The following is a 19019-nucleotide window of genomic DNA, read 5'->3' on the forward strand; positions in this document are numbered from 1 at the left end:
CATGCACTGTCTTACCTACCAGATGCAAACGTTTGTTTCCCTCAATCCCTTTCACTAAATGGCTGCACAGCAGTTTAATTAGGAAAAAAAGAAAATACCCCAAAATCACTACTGTCTTTTTTGATAGGCTGAATTTTCATCTGAACACTTGTTTCTGAACGCTCCCGCACCCCCATCACAGAACAATGCCTTCCAATCCCTCAAATAAATAAAAAAGCTGCCTAATTTCCCCACTCCAAACGTTTAAAGCCATTTCCCTGCTCCGACCACCCCACGCAAAGCACCTGAAAACATCTTAAGAGGCAAAAATGGCTGAAAACGCAAGGCTGGAAGCGCTCCCCCTCTCCAGCCGCTGCCGGGGAGCGCAGCGCCAGCCCCTCCGCCGCCTTTTTCCGCTTCAGCGAAAGAAAGCGCTCGCTTATCTACTAAACATTCTCCGTCAATACAAAGCCGAGCGGGGCTGCCACCCCGCCGCCTGCCTACCTGCACGATCCCGCACCTCCGCGCTGCGCCCCGCCGACCGTAATCCCCACCTCCCGCTCCCGGCGCGGCTGTGCGGGTGCGGCGGCTCCGCGGCCGCGCATCCTCCGTGCGCAGCCAGCAGCCCTCGCCCCCTGCCCCCCGCGGCTGCGCTCCGCCGGCTCCTCGTCGGTCAAATAAAGATGATACAAAAGCCTTTTGGGGGGAGGGGGTGGGAGTGCTAAATATCTCCCGTTTCAGCTAAACACAATGCTCTAAAAATAAACTGAAGCTTGGTGGTGGATTAGCCGCTACAGAAATTAGATAGTGCGTATTTCTAGGATGGTGTCTCTTTCCCTGTTGTGATTTCTCATCCTAGAATACGATCAACGGTTTACTTGCAGAATGATCGTGTTACCTAACTGCAGGTTTACGGGGTAGCAATACAGCAAACACCTCTAAGCATTTGCACGTAAAGGTCTGCAGGTGACACAAATCTTTGTGACATCCAACTATAAAAAGATCTTGCTAAATGAAGTCTGTCACTTAACTGCATTTGGCAAAATAGTTATTTGTAAAAGCTATTTTATATAACATCCTCACTGCTACTGACACAAATGTGACATGTTCCATCTCCTTTTACTGGTCTCTAACACATGATACATATCTAACTTTTAGGATAAGCAGCAGGGACCTCCATTGTCCATCTAGTGTTTCTAATCTTTCTCCAAAACATGATGAACTTTACATAAACAGAGGTGTACCTGAACTGTTCTACAAAATCTCCAAAACCAAGTTCACCACTTCATCAACCTTCCTTTGACAATCTTTCCTGGTATTTAAGGGTTTGTTTGTCAGTCCCTTATAAAAATTTGCCTTTCTGATAAAATGAAGACTGGCTTGAATCGATGATCAAAAATAGTTTACTGCTCTATCCATGACATTGTCAAAGCCACATGAGCATGCAAAATATTTGGTATATATTAACAGGAAAAAAAAGAAAAATCAAATCATGCTCTTTCAAACACAAATTGATGTTACAGTGCACTATTATTACGGGAGTCAGATCTGATTTTCTTCCTCCTTCACATTGCATTTATCTCCTCCTGCCTTATTTCCATCTCCCACCTCTTTGCAGCGGCTGTGACAGCTGGCACTTGCTTTGCTGAGCCTTGCACAAAACACGGTGCTCTGGTGCCTACATTCAGCGTACTGAGGGATCCGGCAGCACCTGCTAGAGGCACAGGCAAGGAGCACCTACAGCTGAGAGCAGGGAGAAGCGGCTTCTGCTGTGGATGGTGGTGAACTATTACACTGGCTATCTTATTTCACGAACCTGATGCTTCCAATACTCAACCACAACACTAAGAAACCCTCTTAAGATCACTCCACAGATGTTTCCCTAGTGTTACTTCTTGACAATTGTGTAATAACACAAGAGTGAGGCAGTTCAGCGAGGCTGGCTGGGCCAGGTTTCCACCACATCATCAACCTGAACCAATTTAGCTAGTAAGTTGGTGGATATGTGGGGAAGGAGGCAGGGAATAGGAAGCAAGCAGAACTATTCCTTTCATTAACCTACCACTGAAGTTTAGAATCCTGGTCCTGTTAAATTATGTTCCACTGTGCCTTTTGCTACTTGTGTGAACACCGATGTGTATCCGAGATGAACAGAAAGGAGAGCCAAAACAGAATTACTTCCGACTTCAGTATTTTCAGACTTACTCATTTGACACCCATAGTCTGCATATAACAACAAAATCTAAATTTCTAAGTCATTACAGAAAAACAGGCTCAGAAAAGGGACAAAACCAATGGTTTTATTAAAACCAGAAGTATCCAGTGCTTTTAGTTCTTACAGCTTGCTTATTGCCAATAAGCAATTTGCACATACAAAAAGCTAACGAACAGTTTCAAGTGTTTACTCTTAAATAATTTTACAACCGATGACAGACAAACAGTTCTAATTCCAAAAGATGTAAACATTTGCTTGTGCAAATCAACTTTTAACACACTATGGCTTCTTACATTCGTCTCTCGCAACACTATCAGCATCTAAAACCTGCTTCTCTACCCCCTAGTTAACGCTCTTCTGTTGCTCTAAAAATAAGTTAAAACCATACTTTCATATTAAGATAAAGCATTTCACTGCTCTCAACTGAAAATACTTTGTACCTATTGCAGAACACATTACTTCATGAAGTTTTAAGACTTCTTACTTCTTGAATAAGCTGCACATTTCCCAGCTGTTCTAATAATTCTCCACTTCAGTACATACTCATGTCAAAATAAAATTCGGTTACCTACTGAACAAGGAAAATATGGTCTCAATTTACAAGAATAGAAATAAAAACCATGGTCTCAAAAGATGTAGACTTGGTGTAAGGTCTGGTGTAAGGTCCAACTTGAATATCAAAGTAGTGCTATGATACACTTTAAAAAGTAAATAAATTTAACTACCAATACTCAGCATCAAAATATTTTTTTTTCCTCAGGGCTGCTTGGTTTGTTTTAAATGTCTGAGTACTTTTTTTAAAAAAACTTGGCATTTAGTCTAGATACTGCAAAAATTGTCTTGGGAGATGCAGCGAGTTTTTAGAAGCCAAGATAATCAAATATGAATTCTAATACAAACATCTGTAAAAACAGGTTATTTTTGTCTTAGGACTCAAACCATTTGGATGAACTGATTAGCATTTACAGAAGTTTCAGTAAATGAAGAAAACCTCAACATAAACCAAATTGTTATTTCTACAAGTCCATGACTCATACAATGAAAAGATAAATCAAAAAATACAAATAATTAGAGCGAAAAAAAATCATGCAAATTCAGATTTTCCAAAGGGTAACAAGTTGTAATAAGCCCATTTAGCCATCATATTTGATCTTATAAGTCTACTGGTTTTGCAGCTGGTAGCAGTTTCACTTTAGATATTGGATTCTTTGGAGAGCCTCTGCAACGAGCTCTTTCCTTTCCTGAAGCACTTCTTGTGACTGTAGATTTTTCTGGGGTAGCACATGGAATATTTATGTTTGCATTAACTTTTAAACTGGATTTCACTGTTTCCTGATTGGTTAGATCTTCTAGAACAGACTTTGATGGATGAACAGTCGCTTTCTGTTCGTGCGTTCCAGCAGTTCTGACAGAAACATCAGGCTTATCTGATGGATTTAACTGCCTGCAACATGATGTGGATGTTATGTTCAGCTGCTTATGAGATACAGAAGCTTGGTCATATTTACTTTCAGTCCTGAGTGGCAAAGCCATAGAATTCTTTGAGGGCTTTTGTGTGCAGAATAGTGCAGAATCATAGCTCAAAGATTTAACAAGCGGTGAACCAACATCACTTGCTTGAAGGAGCTGAGAGCTTACAGATCGTCTGTTAGCCTCCAATAAGGAATTGATTCTTCTTACAGACTGTCTAACAGGAGTACGTTGAAACTTAAGAGGCTGCTTAGTTTTGCTTGTCGAACTTGGATCATTTAATGAAAGCTTATTGAACCATTGTATGTGGTCAGAAACCTTTCCATGGTCAGAAACAGCTGATGTTTTAGTTGAAATTTTATCAGAATTTTCAGCTTGCAAGTACTGGTTGCTTACTTCATTTTGCGATTTAGGCAACTGTGAAGCAGGAAGTTGTCCTGCCATAGAAAGTTTATCCGTATCTTCTTCCAAACTACGGCATTCTACCATACGGTTTTCATCTGTTTGCAAGCTTGTTAATCCCATTTCTTCTTTTCTTCCAAAGGAATCCAATTTGTTTAAGTCATCTTTTGACGAACTGTTCTGAACATTTATCTTGTCTTCCCTGGCCAGTACTTGCGGCACAGGAAGTTCTGTTGATTTTTTTATATCTGGCTTTGTGACATGAAGTTCAATCTCAATAGAAGTTCTGAAGTTTTTCTCCAAAACTTTAATTTCATCTTTTTTTGATTGCTGTTTATCAGTTACAATAGATTTATTAAATTGATGCAACAGCTCTATGGATTTTGTATTTGCTAGATTTTCAGAAACTTCCTCAGCTAACAATTCTTTCTCTGAACTGAGCCCTGAGAGACACGGAGTTTCATTTAACGGTTCACTTGCTACATCTGAGAAGGAAGATTTTGTATCACCTATCAAATTGTGACGATTACTTCCAGAAGCAGAGAAAGCTTGCTTAATTTTCAGTAATGTTTCTGCAGTTGAATTACTTTCCTCTTCACAAAGCAAAAGTTCTAAGTTGTTGTTTTGTTTGCTTACAGTTGTGGATTTGAATTCATCTGTAATAACTGGTGTGTTTCCAAACATCAAAACAGATTCGGAAGAACAGGTTCCTGTTTCAGGGCATCCTGGCAGAGTTCCCACATTACTGCTGATCACCTGAAAATCTGTAACAGTAGGACTGTTCCATGACATTCGGTGAACTACTTTATCATGACATTTTGGAGTTAGCAAGTTTTCTTCCGACTTGCTCACATTCTTTGAACCTTAAAAATAAGTAGAGTGTTTAAGAATACCACCTTGAGATTTTAATGATCATTATAGGCAAAACTATTGCTAAAAAAACTAATTATCAAAGCAGCTCTTAATTTAAAAGATGCCATTAATCCCTTAAGTTTCAGAGATCTCATCTTGCTTAACTAAAAAGAACTACTAAAATACACTGGAAACAAGCCTGTCCTAAACCTATTCTTTTTCCCCAGGAGCCACTAACATTCAAGTAACTTTTGTCCTACTAGCTAGAAGCACTTTTAATCTCATTGCTTTTATACTTTTGTCCATAAAGTTACTTTGCTTTATGAAAGAAAAGTTTCTCCCATTTAATACATTGTTAGATACTTACTTTTCTTAGGTATTTTTTCACGGACATACGGACTGAAGAGTACATCTCTTCTTGCACATTCAGTTTTGGTTTCCAAACTTTGTTGGCTTGCAAGACGTCTTCCAATATTTTCAGATCTATTACCAACTGCACATCCTGATACAATATTCTTGAACAAACAAAAGCTGTTGATTACTTTCACATAAACTTTTAACTTGGAATCTCATTTAGAGAGAAACCTCCCAGAAAAGGCCATACAAATCAGCCATAGGAGCTTTTTCTTGGCCATACTTCTCCTTTCCTCAGTTCTCTGTAGAACTAGGTAGGGAACAACCACCTGCAGCAAGAAAGGCTTAACCACACTCTGAGCATAATGATTCTGGTCACAAGTGCTGTAAATCAGCATTTCAGGAACAGAGAGACCTACTGATTCCAAGTGTGGTGGGGGTTGACCCCAGCTATCAGGTAAGCTGCCGTTCAGGTGGTTCCTCACTCCCTTCCCAACTCCCCAGCAGGTTGAGGAAGAGAACTGGAAAGGTGAAAGGAAGGGCAGGGAACAAGAATAAAAACCCAAACACATAAGTGATGCAAAAGCAATCACTCATGAGAAGTAGACCAATGCCTACCAGCCCCTGAAAAACTAACCCCATACCACATTTATTGTTGAGCATGACATTTCGTATGGGGTAGTTCCTTGGTCAATTCCCGTCTCCTCTCCCAGCCTCTTACCCCTTCCGAGCTGAACCCAATACCAGTTGATCAGTTACTGCTATAAATTAAACATAGGGCTTCTCATACTCTATATCAAGACCAGTTTTGCTGTGATCCCTCCGTTAACAAATAAGGCCTTCCTGCTACTGAAAAGCAGTGCTCAAAACATAGGATTAAAGTTTGCACAGTAACAGTAAGATTGGGCTAAAAGCAGAATACTTACCATTTCTCTGTTGCTTTTCCCCAAACCAAACTTCAAGCGTAGTGACCTACGAACCATTTCTTTTCGGCTAATCTTTGGAGAAAAACAACCTGTCTTTCCTGATTCAGCCCTGGAGTGACAGAGGGGAAGAAGTTACGCAAGCTCTTCAGGAGGGCAATGAAAAAATCCTGACACCAGGGGAAATATCCCCTAGTTTTACTTCTGTTGTCTTCTTGCCAACCTTTCTTAATAGGCACAGGAGGCTGCTATGCTAGATCATATTTTGGTTTTGGGCTTCACTTTGCCACACTCGAAGATCTGGTGATTTTAAGATTACTATAAAAATTTGGTATGTTTTGAAGACCAAAAAAGGCAATTTTAAAGACAGACTGAGATTTTACACATCATTAGTCAAGGGGTCTAGACCAACCTTTCCAATTTATCTTTAGTTTCTGAGAGTTAAGCAAATTACCTGTATAATTTTTTGCTTGTACGTCTCTTACTTCTTCTGATCCCTGTACTAAGATGATTTTCACCACCAGCTGAAGGAGACAGTGAGGCTTGCGATGACTCAAGAGACACGCAAGGGCTTGGTTCAAACTGAACTACAGTAATGAAATAATATTTACATGACTTAAAATAGTCACATTTTTTCAGGTAGAGACTCAACTGTTAATACAATAAAGGACAGGTTTGAAAAGAGCACAGATTTGTTAGCTTATTTTGTACAGTACTGGCTTGAAATTACTTTGACTTCCACTTTTATTTAATATTAAATGAAGTGAAGCTGTCACTTGCAGTATCCATAGAAGCATCTGGATTGCAATGAATTGCATGCTAATATCACTACCTCAATTCAGTTTTCACACTATCATCATTTCTTTAAATTTAAGAGCTTAATAAGAAAAACTAGATTCAGTCACAATATTATTTGCAGTGTGCTTTTTTACATACTTAGCCAGAACAGTTAAAGCAACAGTAAATGAAGAAGTTGTTATTCTAAGCTTTTTAATGAATAAGATGCAATACTACTATCTTTAAAAAATGTCATTTCTTTGGTTTGCTTATCCATAGAAACAAGAATTTCATAGTAAGTATGCAATGATTTAGTAAACTAAAGCAGGAAGTTTTACAATGGTCCACTGATGAAAAAAAACCCACATCTTCAGGCAAATAAACATAACCAATCTAGAAACTCTTTTTAATCTAAGTTCAGTTGACAGCATATTAGGGAAGCAAACAAAAATAAAATAGAATTTGCAGAAGAGCCTGAAAGTTGGAAGCAATCTAGTAGAATGAATCACAGAGTGGTTTGGGTTGGAAGGGGCCTTAAAGCTCATCTAGTTCCAACCCCCCTGCCACGGGCAGGGACACCTCCCACTAGATCAGGCTGAAGTAGTATTAAATCATGGTTAAACAAAAGCAAAAGTAAAACTTTTCTATATAGAATTTTGAGATTATTTAGCATCTAGGGAAAACAAGAAGTGATTCAATTCAAGAAAGAACATTTATAATAGCAACAACTATATATTTCACAGAGCTAAGACCAGCTATTTAAATACTTAAAGAGACAGAAGAAGGCTACAACTTTCAAAAGGTTTGGAAGCACAGGCAGACTTCATGGACTTAGGACAGAAATGTGAGTATAACCTAGGTGATACAGAGGGCCTGAAAAAGATAAAAGGATATCAGGATTACAGATTTGAGAGATTAATAAAACAGAAACCAATAAATAGAATTTCGCTTTTGCTCAATTCAGGTAACATGACAGTCACTGGTAAACATAGACTATAAACTGAGATGGAAAAGTAGTGTAAGGAACACTGTTAAGGGAAGATTATCAAGAACTGCCCAACAAGAACAAGACTGTACATTTAAATTAAAAGCCATAAGCAACCACTTCAAGAAGCAAGTAAAAAATGAAGACAACTGTACCTGATGCTGGTGTTGAGCTGCTGTTAAAAATGCTACTTGGTAACAACTCAAAAGCAAAACTATGCTTAAAAGATCTTCTCTTCTTGCTGGACAAGCCCTGAGAGCAATCAGTTGGAAGCTTACGCTTGGTACTTGGAGTAAGAACCACTGGAGTCACTGATGAAAAGACTGAAATTAAGAAAACTGAATCTGCAATAACAGCTTAAAAAGGTTGAGAATTTACTGAAACAAACAGTTGGTTTAGGTTGTTTTTTTTTAAAAAAAGAACTCTGAAAGACAGTTTCTGTAAAAGCTTCGCCAAAGTGCATGCATTTTGAACATGCAAAGCAAACAGTACAGCTTCAGGTTTTTTTTTATTTTGCTCTTTTCTCACAAGAGAGAGTGCCAAAAAGTAAAACCCCAAACTATGCATTCATGAAATAATATAGGTATTAGGAAGGAAAGCGAATAAAGCATAGTAATCTTCTGTATATTTAAAGAGACAGTAATAGTGAAAGAATTTCACGACATGCTAAAATGCTGCACTACTGCACTGAAGCCTTTGTAAAAGCACAAGTTCAGTTGTGTAATCCTAGAATTGCACAGCCCGCTGCTGCGGTGATTATAGCCGCTCCAAGAACTACAGTAAATGCAGTATCCTCAATAGATATGTATCTATATTCAAAGTTTTAAACAATTTAAATGCAATCACTTATCTTCAAATATGTTAGAGTTCTTCAGTTAAAAAAAATTGGGGAATATAGTTGGCAAATCCAGAAGATACTGCATGGACTTTATTTAGTACAAATACATCAATACCTACCACTTTTATTTTGTTGAGGTGTGGTGGAGGGTGTTCTGTTAGATTTAAATTTATTCAATGCTCCACTAACCACATCTGAAATGCAAGACACACCAAGCAATCAAATTTAAATATTTCAAGTTTGTCTTGCTCTATTTTCAACTCCAGTTTAGCTTGTATTCTTTCAGAGCAAGCAAACAAATCAGTTTAAATGGTTGTTTTATGTAAAAAAAGCTATAGTTCAGATCTCCTCACCAGCACAGATCTGTTGCTTTTAAAATAGCTAAAAAAAAAATCTATTTGCCTTAAAAAAAAATAAAAAAATCATGCACAGACACAGAAGTTTCTTGTAGAAGATTCTACTAGTCATTACAAGTTCTATGCCTTCTGATTTTCTTGTACGCAAATCCAGAAGGCATGCATCAAAGCCTTTCTCACAGAAAGAAAAGCTCTTACAGCTCTGAAGTCAGGCCCAAATAGAAGTATAAAATTTTGGTCTTGCAAAGAAATAAGATACAACTTTTCTGTGAACTATGTGGTTTTGTTTTGGGTTGTTGGGGTTTTTTGAAGACAAAATTAAACCTAGCAGCATGAAGTTTTACTTTTATTTCCTGCTTTTAAAAAGTGAAAATGGAAGTGTTTTATTAGGTGCTATTGCAATGCATAGCTGTATTTCTACGTGTTCACGGCAAAGCTTAAAAAACTGCAGGCCTGTGGTAATTCTTTTTATGGTGTCTGGTAGATACTGGGTATTTTTAAAAAAAAAAAATCATCTTTGACAATAGATAAAGAGTAGTAATACTAAATTTTACTGTATCTGGAGAAAGAGTAAAAGCTACCTGCTACCAGAACCTACTCCACAGAATTAACAAATTCTAGCTGCTTCTCTTAAAAATTTTAACATTCATAAACATTTATCACTTCACCACTCCAGGATTATCTCGCTTTTTCAGAGTAGAATAGTACATTACACAAAGAAAACCTCTGCCTTGGCTAAATATATACAATAATAAAGCCTTAATTGCAATTGCTGTCAGGTTTAATATTCCAGGTACAGCTAAATATATAGCAATACATACAAAATCAGTGTTATAGTGGATGTGAACCAAGTCTAGCATACATATTCCACAGTATTTCCTCAAAAAGAATGCAGAAGAACAGAGAAAATACCATCCATATTTAGCACCCCCCTGCCCTATTGAATACCCAAGCTGAAAAAAAAATAACCCAACCTGACGCATACCACAGCAGAGTATCCAGTAATATCCATTTCAGAGTTACACTTCAAAACACAAATTACTTAACTCTAATGCAAAACACAACTGCCATTTATTTCCTTGCCTTCTCATGACCTATGAAAGTATGAAATGTCTTCTAATTTGTCCAAGTATAACTTCAAAACTACCGACCCCCTCCGCCTCTATTTTATCAGTCTTCTGCAACAGGATTGTAAATTGACTCAACAGAAAGCTGCAACATTAATCCAGCTTCAGAAATCTGGATACAAGCAAATAGCTTCTTTGGCAGTTTGTTGACAGAGACAGTACAGTAAACTCAGAGTAAATATACAAATGATGTGATTACTGAAGTCTTATATAGATTTTGCAAACCAAACTCAACAAATTTCACAAGTACCTATTCTGCTTGGGGAAGCAGCAAGTGCTTAGTATAAGCATACCTGAAGTCTCAAAATAATTCTATTTTAGTTGCTGAAACTTTCACACAACACACATACCCCCAACACTTTGGTGCTTCCTCTTCTTACATTCACTGGGAGATTCGTTTTCACTGTCTTCGTGGCCCCACAGTGAGGGAGTAGATTGAAAGGCGTCAACACCTAACATTGCAGGAATCTTTTCCAAGATAAATTCTGGTACTTGTCCTGAATTAATTGAGAAATACATTGTTTTGAAGTTATTTAAAAAGTTGAACAGATAAGTTGTATACAAGTATGCATGACAAGTCATTTTGATAGACATTTATCACCTTACCGATTTCTGCTGCATGGTCAATAAGTGTTTGCACAACAGCGGCTTGCAAGCGAATTTTTTTTTCTGTATCGGCTGACATCTTCTCCATTTCATTCGAGTGCAAGAGGTTGGGAGCAAAAATCACTGCCAGATTACTGCTATCCATTCTGTTTTCATTGGACCTCAACAAGAAAAGACAGATGAAGTTGAAAAAACAAAATACAGAGTCATTCGCTTGAGTGTTCGCGTACTGAGATTAATGCGTAGCCTTATTGACCCCAGGCTAGGTAACCGCATGACCGTGTTACTTAAATGAAGAGGCTCTGGACCCCAGTCATTTCTGGGGAATGGAAGGTATCAGTTAAATTATGTTAATTTAATCAGTCATTCCTTTTGCTTTCCAAAGAGCAATTAGAAATACAGCTATGAAAGAACGGAATAAAAAGTCAAACCTCCAGCAGAAAGAAAATGTTGGTTTGTTTTACGAAAGAAAAGACGATGATTGAATTCTGGAGCATGACTGCAAATAAAGTTTGAAGTCACAAACCGATCACAGAAAGTTACAGCAGTTGCCAGGAAAGAGAAATTGTTAAAGGAACTGGGAGCTGTTTACAAGCACACTCTTAACACTTACCTTAGGGACACAGTTCTCAGAAAGTTGAAGAAGTATCTCAAAGCTTCAATTGTTCTGTCAGACATCAAACAGGACAGCAACACAGTCGCATTTTTCTTCTCATTTCCTAGCTGTTGAGCTTTGAAAAGCCCTTCCTGCAAGTGAGGTGGAAGGATGGGTTCTGGCAACTCTCTAAAGAACTGTTTCACAAGCCCTGCAACATCGCATGGCAACGCAGCAGAGAGGCAGTTTTCACCTTGATCCAGTTTACTCTGAAATTGTTCATAAGAAACATGACTTGAAGCCTTCAACATACCGTCAGACATCCAAGTTTAGCCATTAATCCCCTAGGCCCTATCAAAAAAGAGTCACATCTTCCCCATTGTTAGTTTCAGCCTTCCCATGTTTTACACAGCTACAGTATCTACAAAGAGGCACATATGATGTTGTCAGACCACGTGTTAATTTATAGGTTTCCCATGTAGGTATCCTTCTGCGATAACATTGCTAAACAAATATCCTCACTTTATATAGTGTATATAACTGCTAACAAGTTTGTTCAATCACAAGTGTTTTCTCACTATCCAGAAAGCTTAAATAGTTCACAGGAAAACAAAAACAAAAAGGTGAAGTTTGACAGTTTCTGGACTAAATCTCTACTCTGTTATAAAGCAGGTAATGTTACCAGTCCACTTCCAATAGCAGAACTCAAATATATGACTGAAGAGTCCAAAAATTAAAACACTTAAATGATCATGGGAAATGCAGTTTATTGAAAAAACCCAACAGCCTTTAGAGAATACCTTTAAGGCTTTTAAACGAACAAGAGATCCAGTTTTTCTGAAGAGTCCCTCGGTGTGAACATGTTCTTCCAAATATTCACAAGTATCAACAAGAAAGCTGAGGAAATAATAGCAACATAATTCTGACATTCAGAATAACGCTGGTTTTTTCCAGGAAAAAAATATTGCATGATAAACAGATAAAACTTAACATATAGGATAGCTCTCCCCAATTACAAGAAGTATAAAGAAGTATAACTGAGGCTCTGAATTCCCCATGTAACTTCCTGCTTCCATCCTTCCCCAGCTGAAATTATGCTTATATCCCCCATAAGCTTTAACAGGCCTGGAATAAGTATCATCTCCTCTTCTGACAAGAACTCAATATTATAAAGAGAGCAAAGTAAGCATAAATCTAAATTCACCATGTTAGTTTACCTCGGAATATAACCATATTCTGGCACATGCGATAGCGGTAATGCATGAAAGGATGTTCCAAAGATTTTACCCTAAAATAGAAAATTTGATTAACGTTATTCAAAAGTGTATGTGATTACCAACTATATATTACAGAAAAGCACGTATTGCACAAAGTACAAACAGCAGGTAGCTAGAGACAGAACCCAAAGTCTTTCAGATAAGACAGATAGGAGGTATTGTCAGAAAAAGCACTATCATCTCTAGATAGCTCACCCTGTGGTGATTCTAGTTAGAGGTACCACCCTAGATTACAGTGACAGAATAGAAAGGTTTACTGAAGTATGTTTTGCACTTTTTGTTTTGCAAGGAGCCAGTTTTTCTGTAGTCAGTAAGGATGTTAAACAGACTGTTCTGTAATCTCACCTTACCTCTTCGAATTTATTAAATCCTGTGTTTCTTAAAGATCAATACAATGCATTTGAAATATATATATATATATATATATATTTAAAATATTTTTTTCTTCATCTGAGGCACACAAGATTGCTGTTCCAGGCAGGACTAAGCTCAAAAGAGTAGTCTAGAAAACTGTTCTAAACTCACATTCAGCATCCGTATTTAAGAAACTATTATAACTCTATCACCTTATAGCAAGACACTGAAGTAGATGTCACATATTAGAAAACAAGACATTTATTCAGTTATTACTAATGATGCTCATTTTCTAATAGTTATACGAGGCTATTACACAGTTGCTTCCACTATAAAATCCCAACTTTCAGTGTAACAACTTGTATTTTCATTTCTTTGCCCCACTTCTTTTCTATTTATACCTACAGAATATGCAACCCAGCCCCTCCCCCAACCAGAAAAAGGCTGGAATCACTCCCAACTGATTATCGGAGATGAAAGCAAACTCTTAGCCACTAATGACTGAAATCTAAAGTGCTGACCATGTTGGGAAAATAGTTAATCAACAACTAAACCATTAGTCCACCTTGGGCGTATCTATCCTACAGAGAACAAACATAACATAAGGAAAGAGAAGCAACACATCCCTTTGTCATTGTATTCCAGGTAGCTACTTAAAAGTACAAACGGAAAATGAACTCGAAGATATAATACTTTTCTATGTTTACAAGACTAGGTTATGGAGAATTCTGGTGCCTTGGAATTCAACATTTGGAATTTATAATAGCCTCACTTTACTAGGTTTTGTTTTAAAAAAGTAATGATTTACTTCAGTTCCTAAAATGAAATTATGATTGTTTCCTCACAAAAGGAATAGAATGCCCCCTGGCAAAACAAGTGCTATTCTACACCTTTTTCCTGTCTTGCTCAGTTAATATTTAAATTTACATTTTCTTCCCTGTATAAAACGTAAACACTGCAGACAGCTATACAGACATCTTTTATTATGACATACATACATATTCACAGTACTTATTACCTGCCATTCAAGTGGAAAAATAATTAAAAAAAAATCTATATCCATATGCTTAATATTGACAAGGGGGAAGAAACCAAGTTTAATTCTAATCTTGCTCTCTCCCTTTCCAAACAACCCAATAGACGCATGTGTTTTGTAACTTTGGCTTATATAGACCAAGGGTTACTGCAACATTTTGCAACATCTCCTCAGGCTTACGGAATGCTCACTCAGAGAGCTCAGTTCTGTACTACATCAATTCCACAGGGATCATGCCTAGGACTCGCTAGTGGTTGCTTTAAATAGACCATGGTGATTAGCCTTCTGAAACAGACTTCAATGCTGTATAAACCAGCATTTATTAAAATACTTTAACTTTAAAGTTTTGAGACAGAAAATAGCTTTTTTCAAATTCAAAGTAGGCATTCAAGATAAGGCAGATTTAATTCCTCAGAGCACAGGCAAATCAACCCTAGATTTGCCTATGCCAAAATATCCATGGTCATATGGTGCAAATAAAACCCTTCAAACTAAAAAAATCTAAGAAAGCAAGTAAAATAAAAACCATAAAACTTTTAGAAGCCATACAGCAGCTATGTACTCCAACAAATAATACCTTAATAAATTCCATAGTGAGCGACGTTAAGCAGTCAAGCCTATCATCTAGTTCCAACCCCCCTGCCGTGGGCAGGGACACCTCCCACTGGATCAGGCTGCCCAAGGCCCCATCCATCCTGGCTCTGAACACCTCCAGGGATGGGGCAGCCACAGCTTCCCTGGGCAACCTGTGCCTGTACCTCACTGCCCTCATAAGTGAAGAAATTCCTCCCTATATCAAGCCTAAATCTGCCCCTCTCCTAACCCTGCCCGCCTGAGCCGCTCCAGGCCCCGCAGCCCGGCTCCACAGCGGCCTCGGGGCCGCCGCCCCGCTCACCTCCGCGGCCGCCGCTCCGGGCTGCTGGGCGGCCCCCAGACAGCTCCCGCTCTTCAGCTTAATCCCGTAAGAGGCCCGGAGCTCCTCCAGCACCGCCAGCCGCACCAGCCTGCGCCTCTGCTCCGCCATACCTCCCGAGCTCCCGCCGCCCCTCACAGCCCACCCGGCGCCATCGCGCTGCCCCGGCTCAAACCCAGCGCCCTTCCCCGCCCGCGCCTCCCATTGGGCCGCTCGACGTTCGAAATCAGGCCCCGGCCGCCCAACGGCCGCCAGGGCTGCCCCCTCGGCGCCTGCTTCCCGCAGTGGCCTCTCGGCTCGCAAGGCCCCGCGTTGGGCCGTTGGGCGATCGCGCTGGCTGCCTAAGGGCCCTGCGTGCGCGCCGCCAGGGCGGGGGGGAGCGAGCAGCGAGCGACAGCCGGGGCGGAGGGTGTGGGAACGTGGGCGCAGCGAGTAGCGGGGGCTTCAGGCGCTAAAGATTCGCTTAGACTAGACAAAAGGAAGGATTTCTTCACCATGAGAGTGGTGAGACACTGGCACAGGTTGCCCAGGGAAGCTGTGGCTGCCCCATCCCTGGAGGTGTTCAAGGCCAGGTTGGGTGGGCCTTGGGCAGCCTGATCCCGTGGGATGTCCCTGCCCATGGCAGGGGTTTGGAACTGGATGGGCTTTAAGGTCCCTTCCAACCCAAACCATGCTATGATTCTATGAATATACTATGTCAGCCTTACCTGGTGGTAATGGTGATCTATCTCGGGGTAGAAAAAACATTAAAGGATCTTCACATCTGCTTTGGTCAGTAATGTTACTGTCTCCTGCATTAGCTGTGGTCTGTGCAGACCCATACAAGGTGATTCAGCATTTTTTGTGGAGAAAATCACAATTCACTCTGGTTTAAGTGGCATTTAGCTTTTTACTTTTACATTCTAAATTTGGGGTTGTTTACCCATCCTGTACTACGTTCTCATACACCTCCAGAAGTGCTGATTGAGGTTTGGCACGATGTTCTTGTCATAGAACCGTTTTGGTTTTTTGTGTTTGTCTGTTCCAAAGGTAACTCTTTAAGTGTCGGTCAAATTAATGAAATACAGTCTTTCTGCATAGAGTCAGAAATAAGCATTGTAGCAAAAGCAGGCTTTTCAGCTTTTCCTTTATACAAATCCTGGTACTAGTCCTAAAGTGAGTCTTACTTCATGAGTAGAAAGAGAAGCTTAGACAAGGAATGATAAAACTACATCATGTTTCTCTGAACATCTATGGACACAAAAATTAAGAGAACAAAACAAAAGAAGAATAGCTAGAGTTTTTTCCAAAAGTTATCAAAATATAAACACACATACCCCCCTTAGAAAGTTATGTTGAAGAAAGAAAGACCTAGCAGAAATAATAAATAATAGATTAGATGTTAATTTTCTGAAGTAAAATGCAAAGATTTTGATTATGGATGTCAAAATTACATCATTGAGGAAAAGAGATATTTCTCTAAATGTGGTTTAATGCAGCCTTACTATAAGTAGGTATTGAAATTGCATGAAAACATGACATTCCAAAACTGATGAGAAAAGTAAAGGAATAAAATAAATAGTTATCATAAAACATAGTTTAAGTAACATCTATCCAAGTTAGTTTTCTGTAGTAATGATGAATTACACAAGAGGGAGCTGTGATCTGATGAATATTTTAAAACTTTTCAGGTCAAGTATTTTCGATTCAGTATTCACATAAGAAAAAGCACATGATGATAGTATGTGCTGTATTTTTTTCCACGAAAAGGGATGGAGGTCATCTTTTTACATTTTGCAAAAGATACTTAAAGCCACAGTATTATCTAGTTATTTTGTCAAAAACATTTGTCAAGTAATTGAGTAACCTTTAGGTAACTGTTCTAACACATTTCTGCTTTACTTACAGGTAGAGACTGAGGCAGAAAAATTACTTTGTGATTAAGAATTAGGCATCTAATTCTGGAACCAGTCCCAGCATCCAACCTCAAACTTATTACGCTCTTTCTAAATTGAGTTAGAACAATTAAAGTAAACAGCTATTTGTCCACTTCCCTCTGCCCCCCCAGCTGACATACCATGCTTCTGGAATTTTAATAATTCTAATTTTCAGAAGCTATGAGTGAAATCCTGTCCTGAGTGAAGTAAATGGCAAAACTGTTTTGTCATCAGGAGGGCCAGGCATATACTCCTCTTCACATCCAGCATGTAATACACAAATATACTTGTGTACACACACACACTCTTTTGCAGTATCCATATACTTGGGGAGGAAAAAACCTTGAGCACCTAAATTTAGCATAGCAGTTTTGTGAATTTTGGAGCTACTCCAGAAATAAAAGCTTTAAACAAGCATAAACATAACACTCATAAACAAGCCAGAAGAAGCAGAAGTGAGCTGCTTCGACAAAAAGAGTAGCATCACGAGGAGAATGGCAAATAGACCTTACTCTGAAGTATTGCTCCCTGAACAAACTCAGAACTTGGTGGGAAAGAATTTAAGTATCCCTAATTGCAGTGATACAAAGGCTGGTTATGCCTTACTTCTTCAGATAAACCAGCTTAACCTTATGTCTTAAATGCTAATTAGAATAAATCAATTGACTGTGAGCAGGTTGCATGTTCATCGCTTCATCTGGAACTCTGCTAGGAAATAATTAATTAGGAAATGACTGAAAGTAGTAGGATTTATTGATTAAGCTGAGGAATTTGAAAGAGCCCTTTTGCCACACTAAGCAGAGAGACAATTTTTTTTTAAGCCACACACTGTCTTGGAAATCAGCATATGAAATTCAAAGAATGCTCCTCGTTCAAAACAGGCTGGATAGTGATAGTAGCACTCTGGTCAACTCAACTCTATAGTATAGACACTCTGTTGTAAGTACTAAATGTTTTCAAGCATGGTTGAAGGTAAGAGTTTATTCTTGGCACTGTACGTGACATTTTGCACTTGTAATACATTTCATTTTATCTTTAATAGCACTAGTAGGAAGAGTGTTCTTTCTTTTCTGTTTTTCTCTCCTTCCAGTTCTTGTGCTTGAGCAGTTGAATGGTCTGAAACTGGCAATTTACCTGTGATAGAATGATTTAACAACTAGATGTCGTATCTTCACCCATTGTTTTGCTGACAGCCTAGGCAATATTGATAATTCAGGACAAGTAGCCTCAGGGGAGATAATCTTTTACCCTTATTCAGTTTTCCTAGAGTGCTCAATTTCTCAAAGAAGATACTCATATTAGTCTTTTGTTTCTATTCAGGAAAGCAATTCTATATTTAGGTTTTTATTTTCAAGATATACAAAGCAAAAGCATTTTGCAATCTTGGCAGGATATTTAATAACTATTTAAAATATTTTCTAACTTGGTTTTGGATGAGGAATTTGGTCTTGTTTTTTTGTTTGATTTTGGGGGGTTTTATTGGAGGGGAGGTAGCATTTATACTCAGTATTTTCATTTTAGACTTGAAAAAGAGCCTGAGTGCCTAAAGGCTTATCTGGTTGTTTGGTTTGGGGTTTTTTTCCTACCTATACCAGGTGGTCTTAGAAGAGCTATTATCTACAAATCTGGTCTAAGGATATAGGTAAGATGACACTTACCCTGCCGCTAGCGTACATAAATCCTTGTGTTTGTTTATGGTTTGCAGAGATCTGGGTTTTAGCTGCTGCTGCACCTCTTTGTTCATCACCAAGACTGCAGACTTCTCCAGCAAGTTCTCAACGCATTTATTGCAAATCTGCTTGTTCTTTAAATGCAGGGACAACAATAGCTTAGTCTTAAGCAAGGTCTTCAGAGAAGAGCGAAATGGTAATTACTTCTCTTTCAGAGGATGGAAAATTGAAAAAAGAGACACAAACAAGGAAAGAAGGATGCAGTACCATAAATTTAATACTGCTATAAGACAAGACAAAAAAAAAAGAAAACAAACCCAAACCAAAACCCAAGCCATAACAGTTTCCTATAACCAAGTCTGAATGAAGGGTTG

General features: G+C 38.7%; 2 protein-coding genes across 5 annotated transcripts in view; both read right to left on the bottom strand.

Annotated features, from left to right (window-relative positions):
* The window catches only part of SCG5 (secretogranin V), a 31005-nt gene extending 30364 nt beyond the window's left edge, over positions 1 to 641 (bottom strand). Inside the window, exon 1 of the mRNA XM_054068958.1 lies at positions 484 to 641. Coding sequence (XP_053924933.1) covers positions 484 to 584 — 101 coding nt within the window. The 5' untranslated portion in view covers positions 585 to 641. The remainder of the gene's footprint in view (positions 1 to 483) is intronic.
* A 1628-nt stretch (positions 642 to 2269) lies between these two features.
* ARHGAP11A (Rho GTPase activating protein 11A) overlaps positions 2270 to 19019 on the bottom strand; it is a 46797-nt gene continuing 30047 nt past the window's right edge. The window contains exons 1-12 of one of the 4 annotated variants that reach the window (XM_054068953.1): positions 15042 to 15252; positions 12697 to 12767; positions 12280 to 12376; positions 11498 to 11748; positions 10885 to 11045; positions 10659 to 10775; positions 8915 to 8989; positions 8113 to 8280; positions 6650 to 6782; positions 6199 to 6307; positions 5286 to 5433; positions 2270 to 4929 (exon numbers count right to left, since the gene is read on the bottom strand). In XM_054068953.1, the coding sequence (XP_053924928.1) occupies positions 3347 to 4929; positions 5286 to 5433; positions 6199 to 6307; positions 6650 to 6782; positions 8113 to 8280; positions 8915 to 8989; positions 10659 to 10775; positions 10885 to 11045; positions 11498 to 11748; positions 12280 to 12376; positions 12697 to 12767; positions 15042 to 15170 (3042 nt within the window). In that variant the 5' untranslated portion in view covers positions 15171 to 15252 and the 3' untranslated portion in view covers positions 2270 to 3346. Of the gene's footprint in view, positions 4930 to 5285; positions 5434 to 6198; positions 6308 to 6649; positions 6783 to 8112; positions 8281 to 8914; positions 8990 to 10628; positions 10776 to 10884; positions 11046 to 11497; positions 11749 to 12279; positions 12377 to 12696; positions 12768 to 15041; positions 15253 to 19019 lie in introns of those variants that run through there. The other 3 variants (XM_054068952.1, XM_054068955.1, XM_054068954.1) reach the window with 3 other exon arrangements.

This window comes from Cuculus canorus, chromosome 5, assembly GCF_017976375.1.
Source record: "Cuculus canorus isolate bCucCan1 chromosome 5, bCucCan1.pri, whole genome shotgun sequence".
NCBI lineage: Eukaryota > Metazoa > Chordata > Aves > Cuculiformes > Cuculidae > Cuculus > Cuculus canorus.